The 20,262-nt window shown below is 36.6% G+C and overlaps 1 protein-coding gene across 4 annotated transcripts in view; it reads left to right on the top strand.

Annotated features, from left to right (window-relative positions):
- Positions 1 to 20,262, top strand: part of LOC127573328 (E3 ubiquitin-protein ligase MGRN1-like) — a 112,465-nt gene that overhangs the window by 12,855 nt on the left and 79,348 nt on the right. For all 4 annotated transcript variants that reach the window (XM_052021406.1, XM_052021408.1, XM_052021409.1 and 1 more), the window contains exons 2-3: positions 5,179 to 5,297; positions 9,996 to 10,084. In XM_052021406.1, coding sequence (XP_051877366.1) covers positions 5,179 to 5,297; positions 9,996 to 10,084 — 208 coding nt within the window. The remainder of the gene's footprint in view (positions 1 to 5,178; positions 5,298 to 9,995; positions 10,085 to 20,262) is intronic.

Genomic DNA, 20,262 nt, shown 5'->3' on the forward strand with positions numbered 1-20,262 from the left:
GTATCTGTTCTTGAGTACAGTGTTGGCTGAATATTGCAACTTGCAACACAACTTCGTTTAAAAAGTCACACAACAGGGAAGTTAATTTGAAATTCTAATGGCATTTACAAAAGAGTTTACAGTTGTTTCCTGGCAGTTTTTCAAACTCTCAGTAGCTTGTTCATTGAATTGCAAGTTCTGAAAAATCCTTTGGCAGGGTTTTACACTGAATCAATGAAGACCATAAAAATCCATTTGTGTTGAGTATAAAACATTCCAAAAATCAAATAGGTGTTTAAATAACTTAAATACAGAAGATTTGTGTAAGAACATTCCATGAGATCATTGCCATAAGACATGGGAGCCGAATCAAGCCATTCGGCCCATTGAGTCTGCTCCACTATTCGATCATTGCTGATTTATTTTTCCCTCTCAACCCCCATTCTCCTGCTTTCTCCCTGTAACCTTTCTGTGCCTGTCTGAAAACCAATGATGTTGGTAAGAATTGCCTTTGCTGTTAACTTTCACTCATTTCTCGGAATTTGTTTTATGTAATACTTGACTGAAATCTTCAAAAGTCGATTGCACTAATCTAGTCATGGTCTCCTGCTCTATGCAACTGTAGAGAGACTAATATATAATTGATATGTGGATTAATTAAATTGATCTGGGAATTTATTTTCCACTGACTTTAATATTTGTATCCAAAGCAGTGGTTTCTAATATTTCTGAATGAAAGCACACCACCTTCACTCTTGGATAAATATGCCTCTTTCCCTACTGGCTACTGCTTTTAAGGAGCTGAGATTGTCCTGGGAATTCTTGGCGATGGCTAGCAGCTAATGTGCTGACTTTTATGTATACATTTTTTGTAATTTTCCAACTAAATTTTTCTCAGCATTATTAAAACTTAATGGATTTCTGTCAACCTATGATATGCCATTCCCATCTCCCCCACCCTCGCACCTCTGTCCAAAAAGGTTGTGAAGGTTGTGCAAGCAGGTTGGAACCACTGATCTGTATCATGAGTAATGATGCTTTTGACAGACAGGGAACTCCTATCAGATTTGCACTGTTAATTTATATATATTGTCTACTATCAGTGTGTTGTGGATATTCATGAAAGCCAGCATTGCTCATTATTATGATGAATGGAAAACCTCAGTTGCTGTCATTTCGGTGACATTTGTGAAGAGTTTTACCACAGCCTGCAAAAAATTGGCAGCTGTTATTTTCTGTTGGCAGATGTTTTCAAATCTCTGCAGGAATGTGTAAAATGTTCACAGTGAGTACCCAGCTTTATTGAAACTTTCTTGAACAATCAGTTACTTCAGTTAGAGGAATATTAAATTTATAATATAAATAACAATTGAGAATAATATTTTTTTGGGACAGTTCTGTCCTCATCATTCTCATCCCCACTTCAATCAAGTTTGGGACTGACCTGAAGCAAGCCCAAAAAAGTAATTGATTTTTAAAAAAAAGACTAATCTTTGGTCATTGTACTTCTATTCAATTATTGATACAAGCTGGTTATTAAACATTTCATTTATGGTCAAAGGCTGGTGTATGTCATGTCTGGAACTCAACCTCTTTCAAATTCACAGCAGTGTAGGTGAACGAAGTAATCAAAGCTTCCTGTTCATTGCATTTATTATTCATTCCTGATCTGCTCTTCACAGATATTTCATCTCTTCTATTTCTCTTCCCTCATCACAGAGCTCAACAGTATTGTATCCTGTAGTGTATTTGATTAAAATGTTCTTTATAACCTTCAATTTCATTCCCCACTGGAAATTAATCAACTGCTTTCTTACATATATTATGCTTTTCAGATAGCTGGTATAAATTCTAATCCCTGGTCACTGATTTTAGTTTTTCAGGACAAAAGCAAAAAATGTGGATTTCAGTAATCCAATCAACCCAGTTACAAAGTTATTCATTAAATAAATTACACCATGATGTGGTGGGTTAAACATACGGAATCCACCATTCATTACAAACATTGAGGTATAGACTTTTCCGCTAGTACCCTCGTGAAATGTGAAGGAAGAATAAAAACAAGATTTCAAATTTTGAAATAACTGCAGTACTAATAAATAAAAGTGGGGTGAGTTTTATAGTTGACACATGCACTTATAATTTTTATATTGTATGTGAACTTAGGGATGTAGTTGTTTCCATTTTAAGAAGGTAATGCCACAACTATCTTTATCCTTGAGCTTCTAGTTTGACGTATAAAGGTTTCTCTTTATCCATAGTGAACTAGTTTACCTGTTAGTCCAGTAGCAATCATTTTGCACAGAGCAAAATTCCATAAAAACAAAGTGAAGCAGTAGATCTGCTCTTAATTGCTGAGGGAGGAATACTGGACAGGAGAAAGTTACTCTTTGCAGAATAGTATAGGATCATTTAACAATGGTCAGACTCGTACGCATGATGAAAATTTAATTTGATAAATGATTACTCCACCAGTGCAATGCTTTAGTCCTGGAAGGGGATATGGACTCATAAATATGAAGGCTATTAAATAGCATTTCTACATGGAATATAATGATATAAAGAAAATTGCTTTGGGACATTTTGTTTTCTGGCATCATGCTCCCCATGCACCAGTTCTACCATCTGTTATTCATTCTACTTTATCCTTCGGTTATAATATTTAAGAACCAGATGCTATAATTTACCAATCAAAAGGATCTTAAATTTTTTGATAACAAGGCATGAAAAGATTGGAATTACAGTTAGGTTTTCTCAGTGTTGAAGTAAGAATGGGAAAATGACACTTATAGAATATCATTGTTAGAGATGCACAAAATATTTAATTGTAGCAGTAGTAACATTATACAGTATTGTCAGATTTTTGGCATGGTGGTGTCAATTTTACATATTGCAGTGAGTTGATGAGAAGATTTTTTAAAATTTCATTGCTTTCTAGGTTTTTTAAAAAGTAATCTGTGTAAATATATAAACAAAATGTTCAGTGCAGTCAAGGCTGAATGGATTTTCTGGAGCAGCATCTGTTGTGAAGAAGGTGAATCTTTGAGATTATCTTTTGACAAAAATTAAAATGGATGCAAGGTGGCCACAGCATCTAACTAAAGATATCAATCAAATTCAAAAATGTTTAAACCGTTCAGATCTCATTTGACTGTTTTCAGGAAACTGTTGATGTGAAAAGCATCCTTGAAGCAGCTGGCCACTTGTGAAGTGTGAAAAATGGGAATTTGTTTAACCCAAAAGATTGAAAGTTAAAAACACCTATTCCCACAAATAGTTCACATGTTTAAGAAGCCTTCCAGAATTATTGTGCTGATTACCCCTTTACTGGACCATCAAATTAGACTCCCAAGTCCCTGCTTGCTTTCTCTCTTACCTAAGGCTTGAAAGGTTTCTTTTTCCTTCTTGAGATTCTTCTGTATCTCTTGTTTCTGATTCTATTATTCTAGATAAATGAAGTGAATATGTTGGAAACGTGATCAAATGGGATGACATGAAAGTTATATTTATGTTGGTCATTTTGCTGCAACATGGATATTTTCTTCACGCTTAAGGACATATTTTACCACCAAAGACTAGCTAATGTGAGAGTTGGTATGGTTCTTTATGTATTGAATAAATGTTACTATGCTCAAGATGTTTAGAAAACTAGTGATGTGTTTGCCTTGCATTGGAATTTGAAATGGAAGTAGACCACATGGTTACTTGAGTTTACTCCTCGCACCAAGTTCATGGCTAATGCTGTATCTCGAGCCCACTGTCCTGCCAAATCACTGTTACTTTTATTCTCTTTGGTATCTGAAATCTATTGCTCTCAACCTTGAAAATGTAGCACTCACTGAGCATTTGCAGCCTTCTGTAGAAAACGCCAAAGATTTACAATGCTGTGAGTAAAAGAAATTTATCCTCACCTCAGTGATAAGTGACAGAATCACTTAGGTGATTTTCATCTACCGACTTGCCTCCTCCAGCCCCCTCTTATCTTGAGAATATGATTCCTAATCTGATGTGGTTATACTGCTCTAAATCCTGTATGTCTCAATGACCTGCTGTTAATCTCAATTTCCTTAATTGATTAGAATAGGAAAATCCTCTCATCCCAGGAATCAACTCTACTGCACCAACTCCCAAGCTTTTCTTGGGTACAATAAAAGTAAAACTGCAAATGTGGTTTCATTGAATCCCTGTGCAAATTTAGCAAGACTTCTTTACTTTTGTATTCCAAACTCCTGACCAATTGCTTGCTTTATCTGATAGTTTACCTAATCTCATGGACTAGTGTATCAGAATTCCACTGTATACCTAATGTTTACTAGTTTTTTTAAAATAAATACATTTAAAATGTGTTCTACCTCTGTTTTCTTCATACATAACCTCACATTTTCTCACGTTTAACACCTGTGCACACTCTGTTCTCCTCACAGCTAGGTTTCCCCCAAAACTTTGTAGCATTATCTCACTTGGACACTTAACATTCTGTTCTTTTAAATAATTATTATAAATTTTGCATATTGAGGACATTGTTTATTTATATAAGAATCCATTGTTATGGATGTATTTGATTTTTTTTGCTGGAATACTTTTAGATCAAATATCATAATTGAATTATATAAAATCAAAGCATAAAATAAGAGAAAAATTAAGCCACAAATCAAAAGGGTTTTGATTTCTCTTGAACTCTCAAACTGATGAAAGGAAAGAAAACAATGACAAACAGGCATAATGTAAATGATAGATCAGCCAGTCTTCTGCGGCATTTTTGTTGTTGGATGGTTTATGACTCAGTCTGTTGTGTGGTATAATGCTTGTTATTTTTCTGCTTCAAAGTTGGTTGGTTGATGCATTTTTATGAACCAAAATGATTTAATTACTACAACTAATGCATTCTTGGGTCAATTTGCTGTTCACCAGTACAATGTATATTCATATACTATATATTTTTTTAATATTACATTATGAAGTCTGGAGCGTAATGTGATAAATGGTCTCAAAATATCTTCAAAGCTTCCTAGTGGTTAATTTTCTATAGTTAGTCTTCCAAATTCTACAATGAAGATTAAATTTAATTATTTTGGTGTAGGTACTTCATGTTTATTATTAGCAATTGTGTTAAATAATTGTATTGAAATATAAGTGGACAACGCTAATATTTATTACTGAAAATGCTGTTTATAACTCAATTATTATTTGATGTTCTAGGGAATTATTTTGCAAGTCATTTCTTCATGGGTGGTGAGAAGTTTGATACACCACATCCCGAGGGTTACCTTTTTGGCGAGAACATGGATTTGAATTTCCTGGGGAATCGCCCTGTGCAGGTATCATATAATCGATAATAACCATTAAACTTTAGTGAAATAACCTTGTATAGTATTTAATCAATGATTTACAAGGAATTGTTAGTTAAAGGATTTCTCACCTCCAACCACCATAAAAATTAAAACCTAATTTCACAACTAACACGGTAGACACAGTTGTAACCCACCATCGAGCTGAAGTTCTGTTCACTCTAACAAAACATTTTATAGTGATAATAGACAAAATATGCCAAGAATAAATAGTGGTGGGAGAAAGGTGAAGGAGACCAAAGACGTAATTGAAGAGCAGTTTTCAGGCAGCAATATACTAATCAGATGCTTTTTGAAAATGCAAATATACCACATCCACTGATTTCTCCTTCTCTACGAATCTAAATAGAGCCTCAAGAAAACCATTAAACTTGCCAGTTATGATTTTCCCTTCATTATACCTTGTTGACTTTGATATTTTGAAAATCATTACATGATTAAGAATTTTACTCTACCACTAATATTGCATTTCCAGCACATAGAAAATGATAGATAGCAGGCTCACTGCTCTTTTGTTATCTATTTTTTTCTCTCTCTTACCTAAACAGCAAAGTTACATATTTTTTACATTTGCTGCCTCAAAATTTCTGAGTGTTCCATAATCTATGGAATTTTGGAAGATGACCACTTTGGTTTTGTTTTAGAAATGTCAAGTTTCTTTAAAAGAGGATATCATTCTAGTAGTTACTGGATATTTGTTTTACATTAACACTCTTTTAATATAGGATATTATTCTACTGGTTCATTCATTTGAATTCTTCAGGATGATTTATACTTCTGATGTAGGAAATGGGAACAGTTGAGAACAATTAATAAACTTCAGATGATTAGTCAACTGGTGGAAATCAACATTGACAGTTCAGTGGAGATGGAATTGACATGAATTCATGATATGTTGGAAGAGATAGTGATGATTTGTTTCAAAGAAATGAATTTTCCCTTGTACTTACTTTGCTGTTTCTTTTGCTATTTTTTGTCTATATAGTCTTTTGCTATTTCCAGACAAACTCTGGTGTTTAATTTCAGCGGCAATTTTTCAAATTTGATCTTGGGTGATTTGTGTTGGTAGCTATTGAACTGTTGGAAAACTGGTGCAGATCTTCACATGAGATCCATACATAGGCATCTTTCACTGAAGTCATGACCAGCAATTGGGAGTAGATTTCTGGCTGATTTATCTCCACTCAGCCCAAAAATTTGAGGCCAATTATAATAGTTTGACAACTGACCCAGTTAACACCATAATGACAGGGATTTGTATTTAGAACTGTGTAATTTGTATTACTTATAGTCTCATAGGACTATATAATGCATAAGGACACCATTCAGCTAGTTGTCTTTATAGTAAAATTAAACATTTCTAGCTTTGTTTTTTGTTCCAAATACAAATAGGTTCAATGTTATGTATCACACCAAGGCTAGTAACAAACACTGTATTCTAACACTCAAGCTTCGAATTCCAATTTGCCCCAGCAACAATAGAAAGGTTGCTGAATCTATCTAAACACGAAATATGAATGACCCTGCTGCACTCAGTGGGACTAAATGTATGCCCATTTCTGCTTTTCCCAATGAAGAATTTATTTCTTTTGCCTAGAACATGACAGCGCTATGCCTTGTTTGAGTCTTACTGTGTATTTTTATTTGATGTTTGGCTGAATTTTCTTGGTTAAGTGGTGAGATATTTGTTAACCGCATCAGATTTTGAACAAATTCTCAGCTATTTGAAAATTGATATTTTTATTTCAGTGACTCCCTTTGCAAAGTTATGCTACTCAATTTTAGGCAATTTATAAGATTTACTGTACAGAAGGAAGCCATTCATTATATCATGTTTGTGCTGGTTCTTGACTGATCCAATTAGTCCCATTCCCCTGGCTTTTCACCATAACAAATCAAATTTTTCCCTTTCAGATAGTTGTCTATTCCTGTTTTGAAAGTTGCCATGGATTCTGTTCCTAGTATCTTAAAGCAGTGCACTACAGATCTTCATAACTTGAACATTTGACAAAATAACCAATATGATTTTTTAAAAATCTCTATAAATTTGTATCTTCTGATTATTGAAACTAGTGTCACTAGAAACAGTTTCTCCATATGTGCTCTGTTATAACCTCTCAACATTTTGATGATCTGTTAAACCTTTCCTTAGAATTTCAGCCTCTCTAATCTTTCCACGCAATTAACATTTCTCATCTTTTGTGCTATTCTAGTAAAGCTCCCCCACGCCCTCTCAAAGGACTTGTCTTATAGTAAGTGCTGCTGAGAACTGGACGCAGTATTCCTAAAGAAATCTTATCAAGAACTAGCTGCTATACTTGGTGTTGTTCGGTTATTATGCTGGCAATGATGAGGTTTACATTTATTTCCTTGTAATTGGGTTTTATAACAGTCCTTGTAAATGAAATAAGATCTAACAAATATTAATATAATGAATAATATAATTAGGGAGTTAAAATTATGTAGTTGAACTAAGGTTGCAAATTAAAAACATACACACTGAAAATAAATATGTATACAAAAATTACATTAATATGATTCTCTAAGTAGGATGCACAATTTACACAATGTGTAAATTTACTTGATTTCAATGTTGAAATGCTTCAGAAAACACAAGGTTGCTTTCTTATGAATCCGGTGTATAAAATGTATCGATTATGTTTATCTCCAACTCTGGAGCAACCAAGCTTCTAAGGCCACCCCTCAAACTCCTTTGCTCCAAGGAAAACAGCCATAACTGAAGTTGCTTGAATTAAAAAGATTGTTCAGATGGGATAATTGATATCCGAGGGATGAAGACACTTGCGCCAACAGCATTACCAATCATTGTAGTCTCAATTACATTTGGTATAATTTTTAAACTGATAATTTTGTTCTGTGGTTAAAGTATTGGTGGATCCAAATTCTTGAATAGCATGATTGGAGCTCTATTTAGTTCAAGATTATGTGATGGCACCAGATGGTGTCAGAGTTTTAAAATTCAACAGGAAAATGTGCAGCATCGTCAATGTCTGTCACACTGTCATAGATTTGTATTGTACATGTTGTCCAGGAAGCTTTGAAAGAAGGCCATTATTCGTGGCCTACACAGCGTCATTTTTTTCGTGCTAAAGTTGCTCTCTCATGCAACCGTTCATAATTAAAGTAATTTAACATTTTCTCAAATATATAATGCTTTAACACAGGCTTTAATTCCATTTTTCTTTAGTATCTTGTGGAATTATGAGTAGTGCTTGACAAAAATCTCCAGCTAGCACCAGAGAAACACTTCCCATTAATTTATTACTGTATCTAAGATCTTGATCTAATGCTTCAATGGCTGCTTTGTGAGCCATTGTACATTCATCCCAGACAATAAGTTTACAACCTTTTAGAAATTTTTCCTTTGCAGTTACCCGACCAGTGTTACATATTGAAGTCTCCAGATTTGTCAAATTTAAAGAGAATTTAAAAGTCGAATGTGCAGCATTGCCCCCTATCAAAAGTGTTGAAGCAATGCCCGATGATGCCAAGGTCAGGGCCATCATGTTTTGTCTTCGAACTTCAGCCAAAAATAGATGAATAAGAAAAGTCTTCCTGTTCCACCAGAAGCATCCATTCCTTGGTCATTGTAAACAGCATCTGTAATGCTATCTAAGCCATTTCTTTGGTTCTTTCTCTTAGATGTATTTATCTGACTGGTTTTAGTAGTAGCTGGTCTCTCACAGAAATTTAATGCATGAATTTTCAGTTTCTCTTTCTGGTTCAAATAGACCAAAAATACTTAGGTCAGGTCCTCCCAAATATTTAGTATTTCAAAAATAGGTATGAAGTACCTATTTCATACCTCAGAAATAGGTATTTCAGTGGGGAAAATTAATATTTTATTAATATGGGGGTTTTAGAAACACAAGTGTCATGTACATCCTTGTGCTAAACCTAATTTACATGCAAGATTTCAGATTTCTAGGTTGTTTCATTACTGAGCTATGTATGGGACACACAGGCATTCTATTTTATTATATATCTTTAGATTATCAAGGAGTTACCTTGCTTTAGTACTCTATACCTCTTTATTATAATCTCAGATTCAATATGCTTTTTAAGCAACTGTATCAGTTTACTTCTTTTATCTTTACAGTACATCCCAAATGGATAACTTCTCACTTCTCAGCATGAAATTTCATTTAATAGTGTGTGTCCTCCTGTAGTAGGTTGCTCTCATTCCCTGCTGTTCTACTTATTTGTTTCATGTCTTAATTCAGGTATTAAAATATAACAAAACATGCAATAGCCCTAGTACTGATCCCTGTGTACAATACCAGAGATTGCTCTCCTGTGTGATAAGCAACCTTTCACAATTGGTGTCTACTCTTAGTCCCTTTGACATCTTCCTGACTGTTGAATCCTATTGGCTTTAGTTCTGATAGCAAGTTACCTATATGTAACTTACTCATATGCCCTTTGAATGTCCTTTGAACATCAACCACACCACGCCATTAGTTCCTTTGTTACATTATTTGTATGTCAAAGCTTTTGTTTTACTATTAACTCTTCCAAAAAAGCAGATGAGTACACAATTAGCCTTTATCTTTTTTTTTCATGTCAGAACCTAAATTGAAGACTCTGATAGTGCCTTTGGACATGCTACATGTGTGCATTGAAATCGCTTATATCTTTCAATTTTAGTTTCCATATGTGACACCAGCTGCTCATGAGCCTGTGAAGACCTTGCGCAGTTTGGTTAATATTCGAAAGGACTCTCTGCGATTGGTCAGGTAGGTACCTGTACAAAAGATTAGAAAAAGAAATGTTGTAGTGCCTTTGTTATAGTTTCTGTTTTGCAGTTTATCACACCTTTATTGATTATTCTGAATTTTAAAGCAACAAATTGAATATTAAGAAAGCTTTCTTTTAAAAATTTCAATTTGCCCTTATTTAAATTCGGTATCCCTGCCCCAACCTACCCTTGATTCATTTTGTGCCTTTCCTTTAACTGAAGGAGTTAAGCATCCATATCCAACAGCACAGACTTCTGGCAGTATACAAGGCCAGTATAATTCACTTAAAAAATTATTCGTTTCCCTAAGCTGATGCTGTTTGTGTTTTTGATACTGCCCTGAGGAAGCAGGAGTGAAATGTTACCTGCATGAGCTCACGTTTATCGTTATACTGATGCTGCAGTTTACTCCATAAGTAGCTTGAATATATTTTGATTTCATGGTTGAATCACAATAAACAGAAAAGAATAAATAATGTTTCAGTTACGAACAAATGTGGTAATGAGGAACAGGAGTTGGCCCTTCATCCCTTGAGCCTGTTTGCCATTCCGAGAGATCAGCATTTTGAGTTTGTAAGCGTTTCCAAATCCTACTGAAAGGCTTATGATTGATATTCACTAACTCTAGATTCTCTCAGCAGTGGAAATTGTTACTCTATCTTATCAGATCCCCTTAATGTCTTGACAACTTCAATTATAGGAGCCATAATGAACTTTTCAAAATGCTGGTTAGCCTATAGCTGGAGCCCAGTTCTCGGTATCCCACTTCAGGAGGGATGTAAGTACTTTTGAATGGATGCAGAAGAGATTTTACTAAAATGATTCCAGGAGTGTGCAACCTTAATAAGACTGAAGAAGCAAGGGTTGTTCTCCTTGGAACAGAGAAGGTCAAACGGTAATTTGATCGCGCAGTTTAAAATCATGAAAGGTATGGTTGGAACAGACGGGGAGAAATTGTTCAAGAACCAAGGAATATAGGTGATGAACAAAAGAACCAAAAGTGACATGGGAGGGAAAAATTGTTAATGCACTGAGTGGTTAGAATCTGGCATTTGCCAGAGCTAGTTGCGATTTCATTTTAACATTTGAAAGTGAGCTGGAAGAATATTTGAAAGGAATGAATTTGCAGGGCTTCTGGCAAAAGGGGAAGAGCTGGATTGCTCTTCAGTAACCATTCTGTGAAATTGTTCTTGAACCCTCAAAATTCCAGGGAATATAGTCTTGGTTTCTGTAATCAGAATCAGATTAATTATCACTGATTAATGTGACGTGAAATATGTTGTCTTGCAGCAGCAGAAATCTTCCTCCATCCTCTATAATCTTTGAAATGTAGGTATCGTTCTGATAAGTTTACATGGCATTCTTTCCAAGGCTAAAATATCCTTCTGAGCAAGAGTTTGAATAACTGCAACAAAATTTCTATTCCTGTGTTCCCATCATATGGATATAAAAGTCAGCATTCTATTAGCCACCATTATTATTTTCGGTAACCTTTGATAATTTCATGATTGATGTACATCCAAGTCTGCTGCTTCCTTTTAACCATTTGGAAATTATTCTGTTCTATCCATTTAACGTCCAAAGAGGACGACTTCACATTTGCCTCCACTGAAATTGATTAACCACAGTTTTGTCCATTCACTTAATATACTTGTACTTTTGCAATTCAGTGTTTTGACATATTCTACTGAAAAGACAGCTTATTTTTGTGTCATGACAAGTTTTCCATCGTCATCTAAATCATGAATACGTGGGATGGTAATAATGTCAGCACTGATCCTTGCTATAGCCTGCCAATTAAAGTCATACATGTTTGTTCTTGTTATTGAAAACATGCATAGGAGTCATGTTGGTTGCTATCAGTCGTTTGCATCTTGGGATGTCTTGGATTTCCATGAGTGGCAGTCAAGCACGGACGTCTGAGACAAGCAGACAGTGGTTCTTTATGGCAAAAATTAAGAAACAGAAAATGATTGAAGACTCTAATGGGATTTTGTCGAGGCCCTCCATAGCATCTGTGAAGTGGTAAAATATATAAATGCAAAGACTGGATAAGCATGCAGCAAAGATAGGGCGCTTCTATTGAAGATTTTAACTTTAGATTTGGTTGGATAAAGCAAACCAGAAAGATAGTGAAGTTCTGGAACCAATGAGGAGATAAACCATATTAGGTTGGGTAATACTGATCCAAATTTATTTCATAACCTTGTGGGTGTGACATTTATCTAATAATGATAATAACAGCTTGAACAGAAAAGCCAGCATTTTACTTATTTAAATAGTGGTAAGTCTGGACTTGAACATGTGCAAAGTCAAATACGGAAATCCTGAGCTTGCTCCCCATTAGTTGACACCGTACTTTTCAATACTCTCTGCTGTTGGATTTCCCATGGAATTGTAGGGCTGTGTGGAAGAATAAAGCAGTTAAACGTAGACAGCTGCTTTGCATAGAAGCAGTGTTTGCATTTTTGAATGGTGAGAAAGGAAGAAGTGAAAGGGCATGTTTACAGTGGCATAGAAAAGTTTGGGCACTCCTGGTCAAAATTTCTGTTACTGTGAATAGTTAAGTGAGTAGAAGATGAACTGATCTCCAAAAGTCCTAAAGTTAAAGATGAAGCCTTCCTTTCAACATTTTAAGCAAGATTAGTGTATTATTTTTGTTTTGTACAATTTTAGAGTGAAAAAAGGAAAGGAGCACCATGCAAAAGTTTGGGCACCCCAAGAGATTTGAGCTCTCAGATAACTTTTACCAAGGTCTCAGATCTTCATTAGCTTGTTGGGGCTATGGCTTGTTCACAGTCATCGTTAGGAAAGGCCAAGTGATGTATATTTCAAAGCTTTATAAATACCCTGAGTCCTCAAACCTTGACCCAACAATCAGCAGCCATGGGCTCCTCTAAGCAGCTGCCTAGCACTCTGAAAATTAAAATAAATTATGCCCACAAAGCAGGAGAAGGCTATAAGAAGATAGCAAAGTGTTTTCAGGTAGCTGTTTCTTCAGTTCGTAATGTAATTAAGAAATGGCAGTTAACAGGAATGGTGGAGGTCAAGTTGAGGTCTGGAAGACCAAGGAAACTTTCTGAGAGAACTGCTCATAGGACTGCTAGAAAGGCAAATAAAAACCCCCATATGACTGCAAAAGACCTTCAGGAAGATTTAGCAGACTCTGGAATGGTGGTGCACTGTTCTACTGTGCAGCAACACCTGCACAATTATGACCTTCATGAAAGGAAGAGTCATCAGAAGAAAACCTTTCCTGCGTCCTCAGCACAAAATTCGGCGTCAGAAGTTTGCAAAGGAACATCTAAACAAGCCTGATGCATTTTGGAAACAAGTCCTGTGGACCGATGAAGTTAAAATAGAACTTTTTGGCCACAATGAGCAAAGGTATGTTTGGAGAAAAAGAGTGCAAAATTTCATGAAAAGAGCACCTCTCCAACTGTTAAGCATGGGGGTGGATCAATCATGCTTTGGGCTTGTGTTGCAGCCAGTGGCACGGGAAACATTTCACTGGTAGAGGGAAGAATGAATTCAATTAAATACCAGCAAATTCTGGAAGCAAACTTCACACTGTCTGTAAAAAAAAAGCTGAAGATGAAAAGAGGATGGCTTCTACAACAGGATAACTATCCTAAACACACCTCAAAATCCACAATGGACTGCCTCAAGAGGCACAAGCTGAAGGTTTTGCCATGGCCCTCACAGTCCCCCGACCTAAACGTCATCGAAAATCTGTGGTTAGACCTCAAAAGAGCAGTGCATGCAAGACGCCCCAAGAATCTCTCAGAACTAGAAGCTTTTTGCAAGAAAGAATGGGCAAAAATCCCCCAAACAAAAATCGAAAGACTCTTAGCTGGCTACAGAAAGCATTTACAAGCTGTGATACTTGCCAAAAGGGATGTTACCAAGAACTGACTGTGCAGGGTGCCCAAACTTTTGCTTTGGGCCCTTTTTCCTCTCTTGTTATTTTGAAACTGTAAAAGATGGAAATAAAAAAAAAAGTAATCTTGCTTAAAATATTAAAGAAATGTGTCATCTTTAACTTTATGCCTTTTGGAAATCAGGTCATCTTTTACTCGCTTAGCTATTCACCGTAACAGAAATTTTGACCAGGGGTGCCCAAACTTTTGCATGCCACTGTATATCTCATGCTGTTGTATGGGAAGATACTGTACAAAGGGCAGTGCATGAATCTGAAAGGAAAGGATTACTTTGGAGGTAAGGGCAATCTGTGCAGATTGGCTGGCCTTCACCTGAATCAGAGAGACACCCCCACCCTTGTGGGAAGTGGAATTAGAAGAGTGGGCATAGGTGTAACTAGCTGTAGGATGGGTTGACAAAGTCAAAAGGGTGTGATATTTATAAACAGAATAACTGGGAGCAAAAAGGTTATGTGGCCTGGAGATGAGCATCACTTTGTGGATGAGTTAGGGCAAGTTGCTTGGGTGATGGTCAAAATGGATTTATCCAACTTTTTATTGGCGGGGCATGTCTGGTCAATGGGCAAGGCAGGTTATTTATTTTTCCTTTTTTAAAATATTTTAGTTATTTAAGATATTTTTAGTCTGTCTTTATTCCTTAACAAAAGATCAAAACCTAGAAAGTAGGAGCAGGAATTTTCAATTCAATATGGTCATGACTGATTTCTACTTTGGTACCCTTGTTTCTGCCTTCTCCTCATATCCTTTGATCCCTTTGGCATTATGAAATATATCTACCTCCTTTAGTAATATATTTAATGATTGGCCTCCACTGCCACCTGTGGTAGAGAATTTACAGGTTCACTATCTGGGTAAAGAAATTTCTCCTGATCTTGATTCCAAATGGCATAGCCCATATCTTGAGACTGTGACCCATGGTTCTGGACTCCACAACCATTAGGAATATCCTTTATGCATCTAGTCTATCTAGTCCTGTTAGAATTTTATTTTGTAATTTTTATAAAAACTATACTCTTAATATTTCTGATGTCTCTGAATATCATAAACTTCTAAAAGCTTTTAACGATGCCTCAGTACTTCGCTGCACCCCAAAGCTGTCGGGACATATTGGGGGAGTGTCCCGAGGCTTAGTTGGTTGCTTCTTGGGCAGAGGGGATCAGTTTGTTTTGGCCTTTGCACCTGGCCCAGGTGGGGATCACAGGTTGGTGGGGATTACATGTGACAAGCCAAATCCAACTTGATTTGGCTAAATTGATTGATGTTTACAATTTTCCAGACCAAGAGCTAAATGCCCAAATCCAAAGAACTTTGGAAACAGCTAGCACATTTGTAAATTCATCATCTATGCTTTGCAAGTCAGCTCCAAGAGATTTGTTTATGCTATCTATTTTGTTTGCATTAGCATTTTTTAATTAAGTTCTGCCCACTGATTTACTTTCAGAATCTCTTGTGCCTCTGGTGTGTTCCCGCTTTTTGCATTGCTAAAAACGTTTTTAGTACTTATTTAATATATGCTCTTTCCCTTTTTATCCCTTGGGCCTAGCCTTCGTCCAACTTAAATAAGTTTGTACTTCTCTCTGCTACTCTTTTCTTCATTACATCTATATTTAAAAAAAAGGTTAGCTTTGAAATCCTTGTGCAGTCTTCTCCATGCATCCCATTTTGTATATTTTCTTCATATCTCTTTTGCCCTTTAATTTTGCTTTCCACTCTTGCTCGATTAAGTTTTTTTTTGGTTTTATGTAAGCCTTTCCTTTTTAACTTCATATTGTGTCTTGCCTTATTTATTGACTGTGGTTGTTTGTTGCTGAAGTGGAGCCTGTGTTGTTTAGGTTTTGTGTCCTACAGATTACTTTTTGAACATTTTGTACTGCTAATCTGTAAGTTTATTTATCGACAGCACAGCCTAGTTTGCTTCTGGTAGTTCATTTCTCATTCTTTTTGAAGTTTGCCTTATTTAATTTTGGGTTGCAACTCTCTTGGCTTTCTCCTAATCCACTAACAGTAACAACAGATATGGCAATGGCTGTTCTGGTTCAGACAATCAGTCTGCAAATTAAAATCCTCCATGATAATCACACTGCTTTGCTGCATGTTTGGATATATTGGTGATTACTCCTAAGCTGATTATACCAGTATCAAAAGATTGATAAATAAAAACTTTCAGTCTTGTATCTTTTCTTGTACCTCCTCTCTATCCAGTGGGCCAGAATATGCTGCTGTCATCAAGCAGCCCATGTTTACCACTGATGTACAGAAAAAGTCCCAACATTTTTTGTGGATTCCCTGATGTTTCCTTGCGAAATGCCATCCCAGTCCTAAATGATGAAACCCTGCATTGTGGCAGGGGCTTGTGGGGGATAATGCTGTTGCATGCGTAGGCCAAAATGAGCCCCACCCCACCCACAAGACAGCTGAAAATGAATTGCCTGGTAAGCCCTCCCCTCTTTCTCCTTCCCCTTCCCCACCCCCCGGCTTCTAGAATTTCTGTGGAGCTTTTGTAACTTCCTGGGGTTTGGATATTTAGGTGGTTCCTCAGTACTTTGTGTACTTACCAGAGTTAAATTGAGTTGTAAAAATGTACTTGCATGCAGAAGAAATGAAATGAATATTAAATGAATAAGTATGCAAATGAAAGGAAATCATTTTAAATGGTGATTGAAGTGTTAAATTACAAGAGAGATTGGTTGCCCACCATTGGGTCTTGCTGTTTCTTGCAGAGCCTCGGGTGCAATCTTCCACCAGAGCCTAGCTTCCAGTGTTTTAGCCTCGCATCGTGCAGCAAAGGAGTGATGATAGCATAAACAGCGGTTGCTTTCTTGGAAAGCCTTTGACAACCAGTGACTTTCTGCCTTCAGGCTTACTGGTTGTCAAAGCTCCAAATGTGTGAATGTCTTTGATGTTCACAACGATTTGAAATATCTGAGAACAAAAATAATTACTATTAAAAAGAAGTTAATGCACTAGAGAGTGTTCTCAAAAATGATCTTAAAAACATTTAGACTAAGTTAAATAGAACTTTCGATTTAAATTTATTTTGCCAGCTGATTCTTCCTGTTGATTTTAATGGGGCACCTGTCCTGGTATCAGCCAGATTTTCCAGCTTGACAGCTTGGAAGTGTGTAGAAATTCGTGCTGCTCTCTTGGACTCCAAGAATAATCCACCAATGCAGCACAGGTAGCAGAGTGGAAGATGCCTCTGCTGGTTGAAGCCCATGCCAGTTCTGGTCTTGAAGATTCATGAAATGAAAGACGGGTAAGTTCTGCCAGATATGTTGATGTCTGGGAAGAAGATCTGCCCCATTAGACAAATGAGGAAAAACTTGTAAACGGATTTTAATGTTGTTAAAGGTGAAGTCATTCACTTTTGGTCCCTAAAAATACAGAATGTTGAACTCTGGAAGCATTCAAGGTTCATAGAAGAAACTGGTACATTGAAGCATTAGTCAAAGCAGTATACAGTATTGTGGACTCATACAGTTGGTCACATATAGAAAATAATCAATAAAGTTACAGGGATCCTAGTCTCCTTTAATCTTTAGAAGAAGGGTTTAGAAACTAGCCCACTGCTATATAAGGCCTGGATTAGACAAAGCTGGAGTGTTGTGAATTGTTCTGCACACTACATGATAGGTTTACCAGTGACACTGAGATTTCAAAGTTTGAAATACAGGTAGAAGTTAAACCAAATTAGGATTTTATTCCCTGGAATGTAGCAGGTTAATGGTGAGCTGATAAAAATTTTCAAGTTATTGAGAGGAACTAATAGGGTTAAAAACAAATATTTCTGTTAGCTAGGGTGTATCCAATGAAGGGATATACCCAAATAAGCTAGAGCCAGGAGCGATAAAAGGCTGATGTTAGTCTGTCTTTTGCAAATAGCTCAATTAATTTTGAATTTGAGATTGAGTTTTATTTTGAAATCAAATTTATTAAGAAACCAGTCATAGCAACCTGACAAACTGGAGATGCAGCAGTTAGTGCCGCTGCCTCACAGCTCCAGGCTTCCAAGTGTGATCCCAACCTCAGGTACTGTCTGAATGCAGTTTGCATGTCCTCTCCATGATTGCATGGTGGGGTTTTCTCTGCGTGCGCCAGTTTCCTCATCCCAGAGGCAAACTGGCAGCTTAACTGGCTACTATAAATTAGTCAGTTGATGGCAAAAAGATTCAAAGGGGAATTGATGGACATGTCTGAGAACATAAGTTGCAAGGGTGCAGGAAAACATGAAGAGAGGGAATGGGATTGATCAGATTGTTCTGCTTGGATGTTTATTTATAAAGTCCACAATACTGTATACTGCTTTGACTAATGCTTCAATGTACCCTACCACTTTCAATAATCTGTGCACATATATACCTCCAGATCTCATTGTTTCTGTATCCCTTCTTAGAATTACACCCTTTGGTTTATATCGTCTCTCTTTATTCTTCCTACCTCACATCTTCCTGTTTTAAATTTAATTTATCACGTGTCTGTCCATATCTGCTTGGGCTACCACTATCCTGAAAATTTTCCATGCTGTTAAGTTTTGTCGTTACTGTTACTTCGGAAATTATGTTCTGTGCACTCGAACCCAAGCCATTAATATATATTAAGAAAAGCAGTGTCCTAGTATCAACCCCTGGGAAACACCATTCCAAAAAAAGAGCCATTTGTTAACACTCTGTTTCTTGACACTTATCCGGTTTTCTATCTATGTTGCTGCTTTTGCTTATAATTCCATTGGTTTCAGTCTTGGTAACAAACCTATTATGTGATACTTCACCGAAGGTCTTTTAAATGTGCACATACTGTACATACCAGCTACATTTCATTCATTGAACCCACTTTTACCTCATCAAAATACCATCAAATTATTAAATGCAATTCATGAAGTACAATTTGCCTTCATCAAATCCATGCAGACTTTCCTTAATTAATCCACAAGTTCTAGTATCATATCTTATCTGGTAAATCTGCCCTTGATTATTGTTTCAGAGCTTCTGCACCACCAAGGTTAAACTTACTGGTGTATGGTTGCTGTTTTTTTTCTTGCACAATGTTTGAACATTCGTGTAACATTTTCATTCCTGGAAGATACTGTGCATTACTTCTGCATTTTGCATCCTTCCTTCCCTCAGCAGTGTAGGATGCATCCCATCTGGACTGGGTATTTTATCTGCCAAGTGTAGCAAGCTTTTATAGTACCTTTGTTGTATCTTTTTTTATCCATCCTGTATCTCGGCTGCATCTTCCTTTGATACTCCAGCAGCATGATCTTCCTTGGTAAAATAGATATAGGGATATTACAAAAGGGTGGGTATATATGATGAAGCCATTGATCAGCTTTAATCTTATTGAATGGTGGTATGTGCGCAGGGGACCGAGTAAATTACTCCTGTGCCTGTTTTCCATTGCCAAAGCTGCTTTGACAGCAAAAGTCAAAGACTTAGACTTGGATGGAAAGAATGTATTTCAAAATTTAGTGGCACCTTCCAAGTTTAAAGAACAAATACAGTGAGTGCATGAGTATATTTCCTTCCGGGCTGCATTATCATTCTGACGTTTTGGGGGGGAGGGGGAGTCATCCAATTCCTTAGTTGTCCATTGGTCAAAATCCTGGAACTCTTTTCAAATTTGCTGCAGTAGTACCTTCACCACAAGGCTGCAGCATGGATAATGATTGTTCTCTCACCTCCATCTTCTCAAGCTATAGACGTTAAATGCCCACATCCTGTTGTATTAAAACAGGACTCTGGTTCTTTTGGATTCCTTTCGAACGACAGAATCAGTAATGAAAGACACCACAATTTCACGAAAAGTTTGAGTAACTTTATTTAACACAACTAAAAACAACTAAACACAAAGGAAACTACAGCTCTAACCACAAATCTAATGTAACCCAAATTAAAAGAAACAAGACCAAAATCCCAAACTCTCATTTAACACTTCCCTGGCAAAATTGAGCTCATGTTTGCATGCAGTTCTCAGTGATGCTTATCGGCATCCAGTACTTAGCAATGTTGCATTCTCTGCCACTCAGTCGATGAAGGGGAACCCCGAGGTACTTAAACAAGATGTCAAGGGGCTTGACAGTCGTCAGACTTTGGCCGCGAACCAACCCATGGAAAAGCTCCGACGGACTCTCCTGCGGGGCGCATCTTTATAGTCAAGGAGGGCTTAGTGTCCTGTTTGGTCCAAGCATAACAAAGGATTCCACGCCTTTGCTAAACCTTCCCGTTGTTTTCGAGAA

This window comes from Pristis pectinata, chromosome 8, assembly GCF_009764475.1.
Source record: "Pristis pectinata isolate sPriPec2 chromosome 8, sPriPec2.1.pri, whole genome shotgun sequence".
Classification (NCBI taxonomy): Eukaryota; Metazoa; Chordata; class Chondrichthyes; order Rhinopristiformes; family Pristidae; genus Pristis; species Pristis pectinata.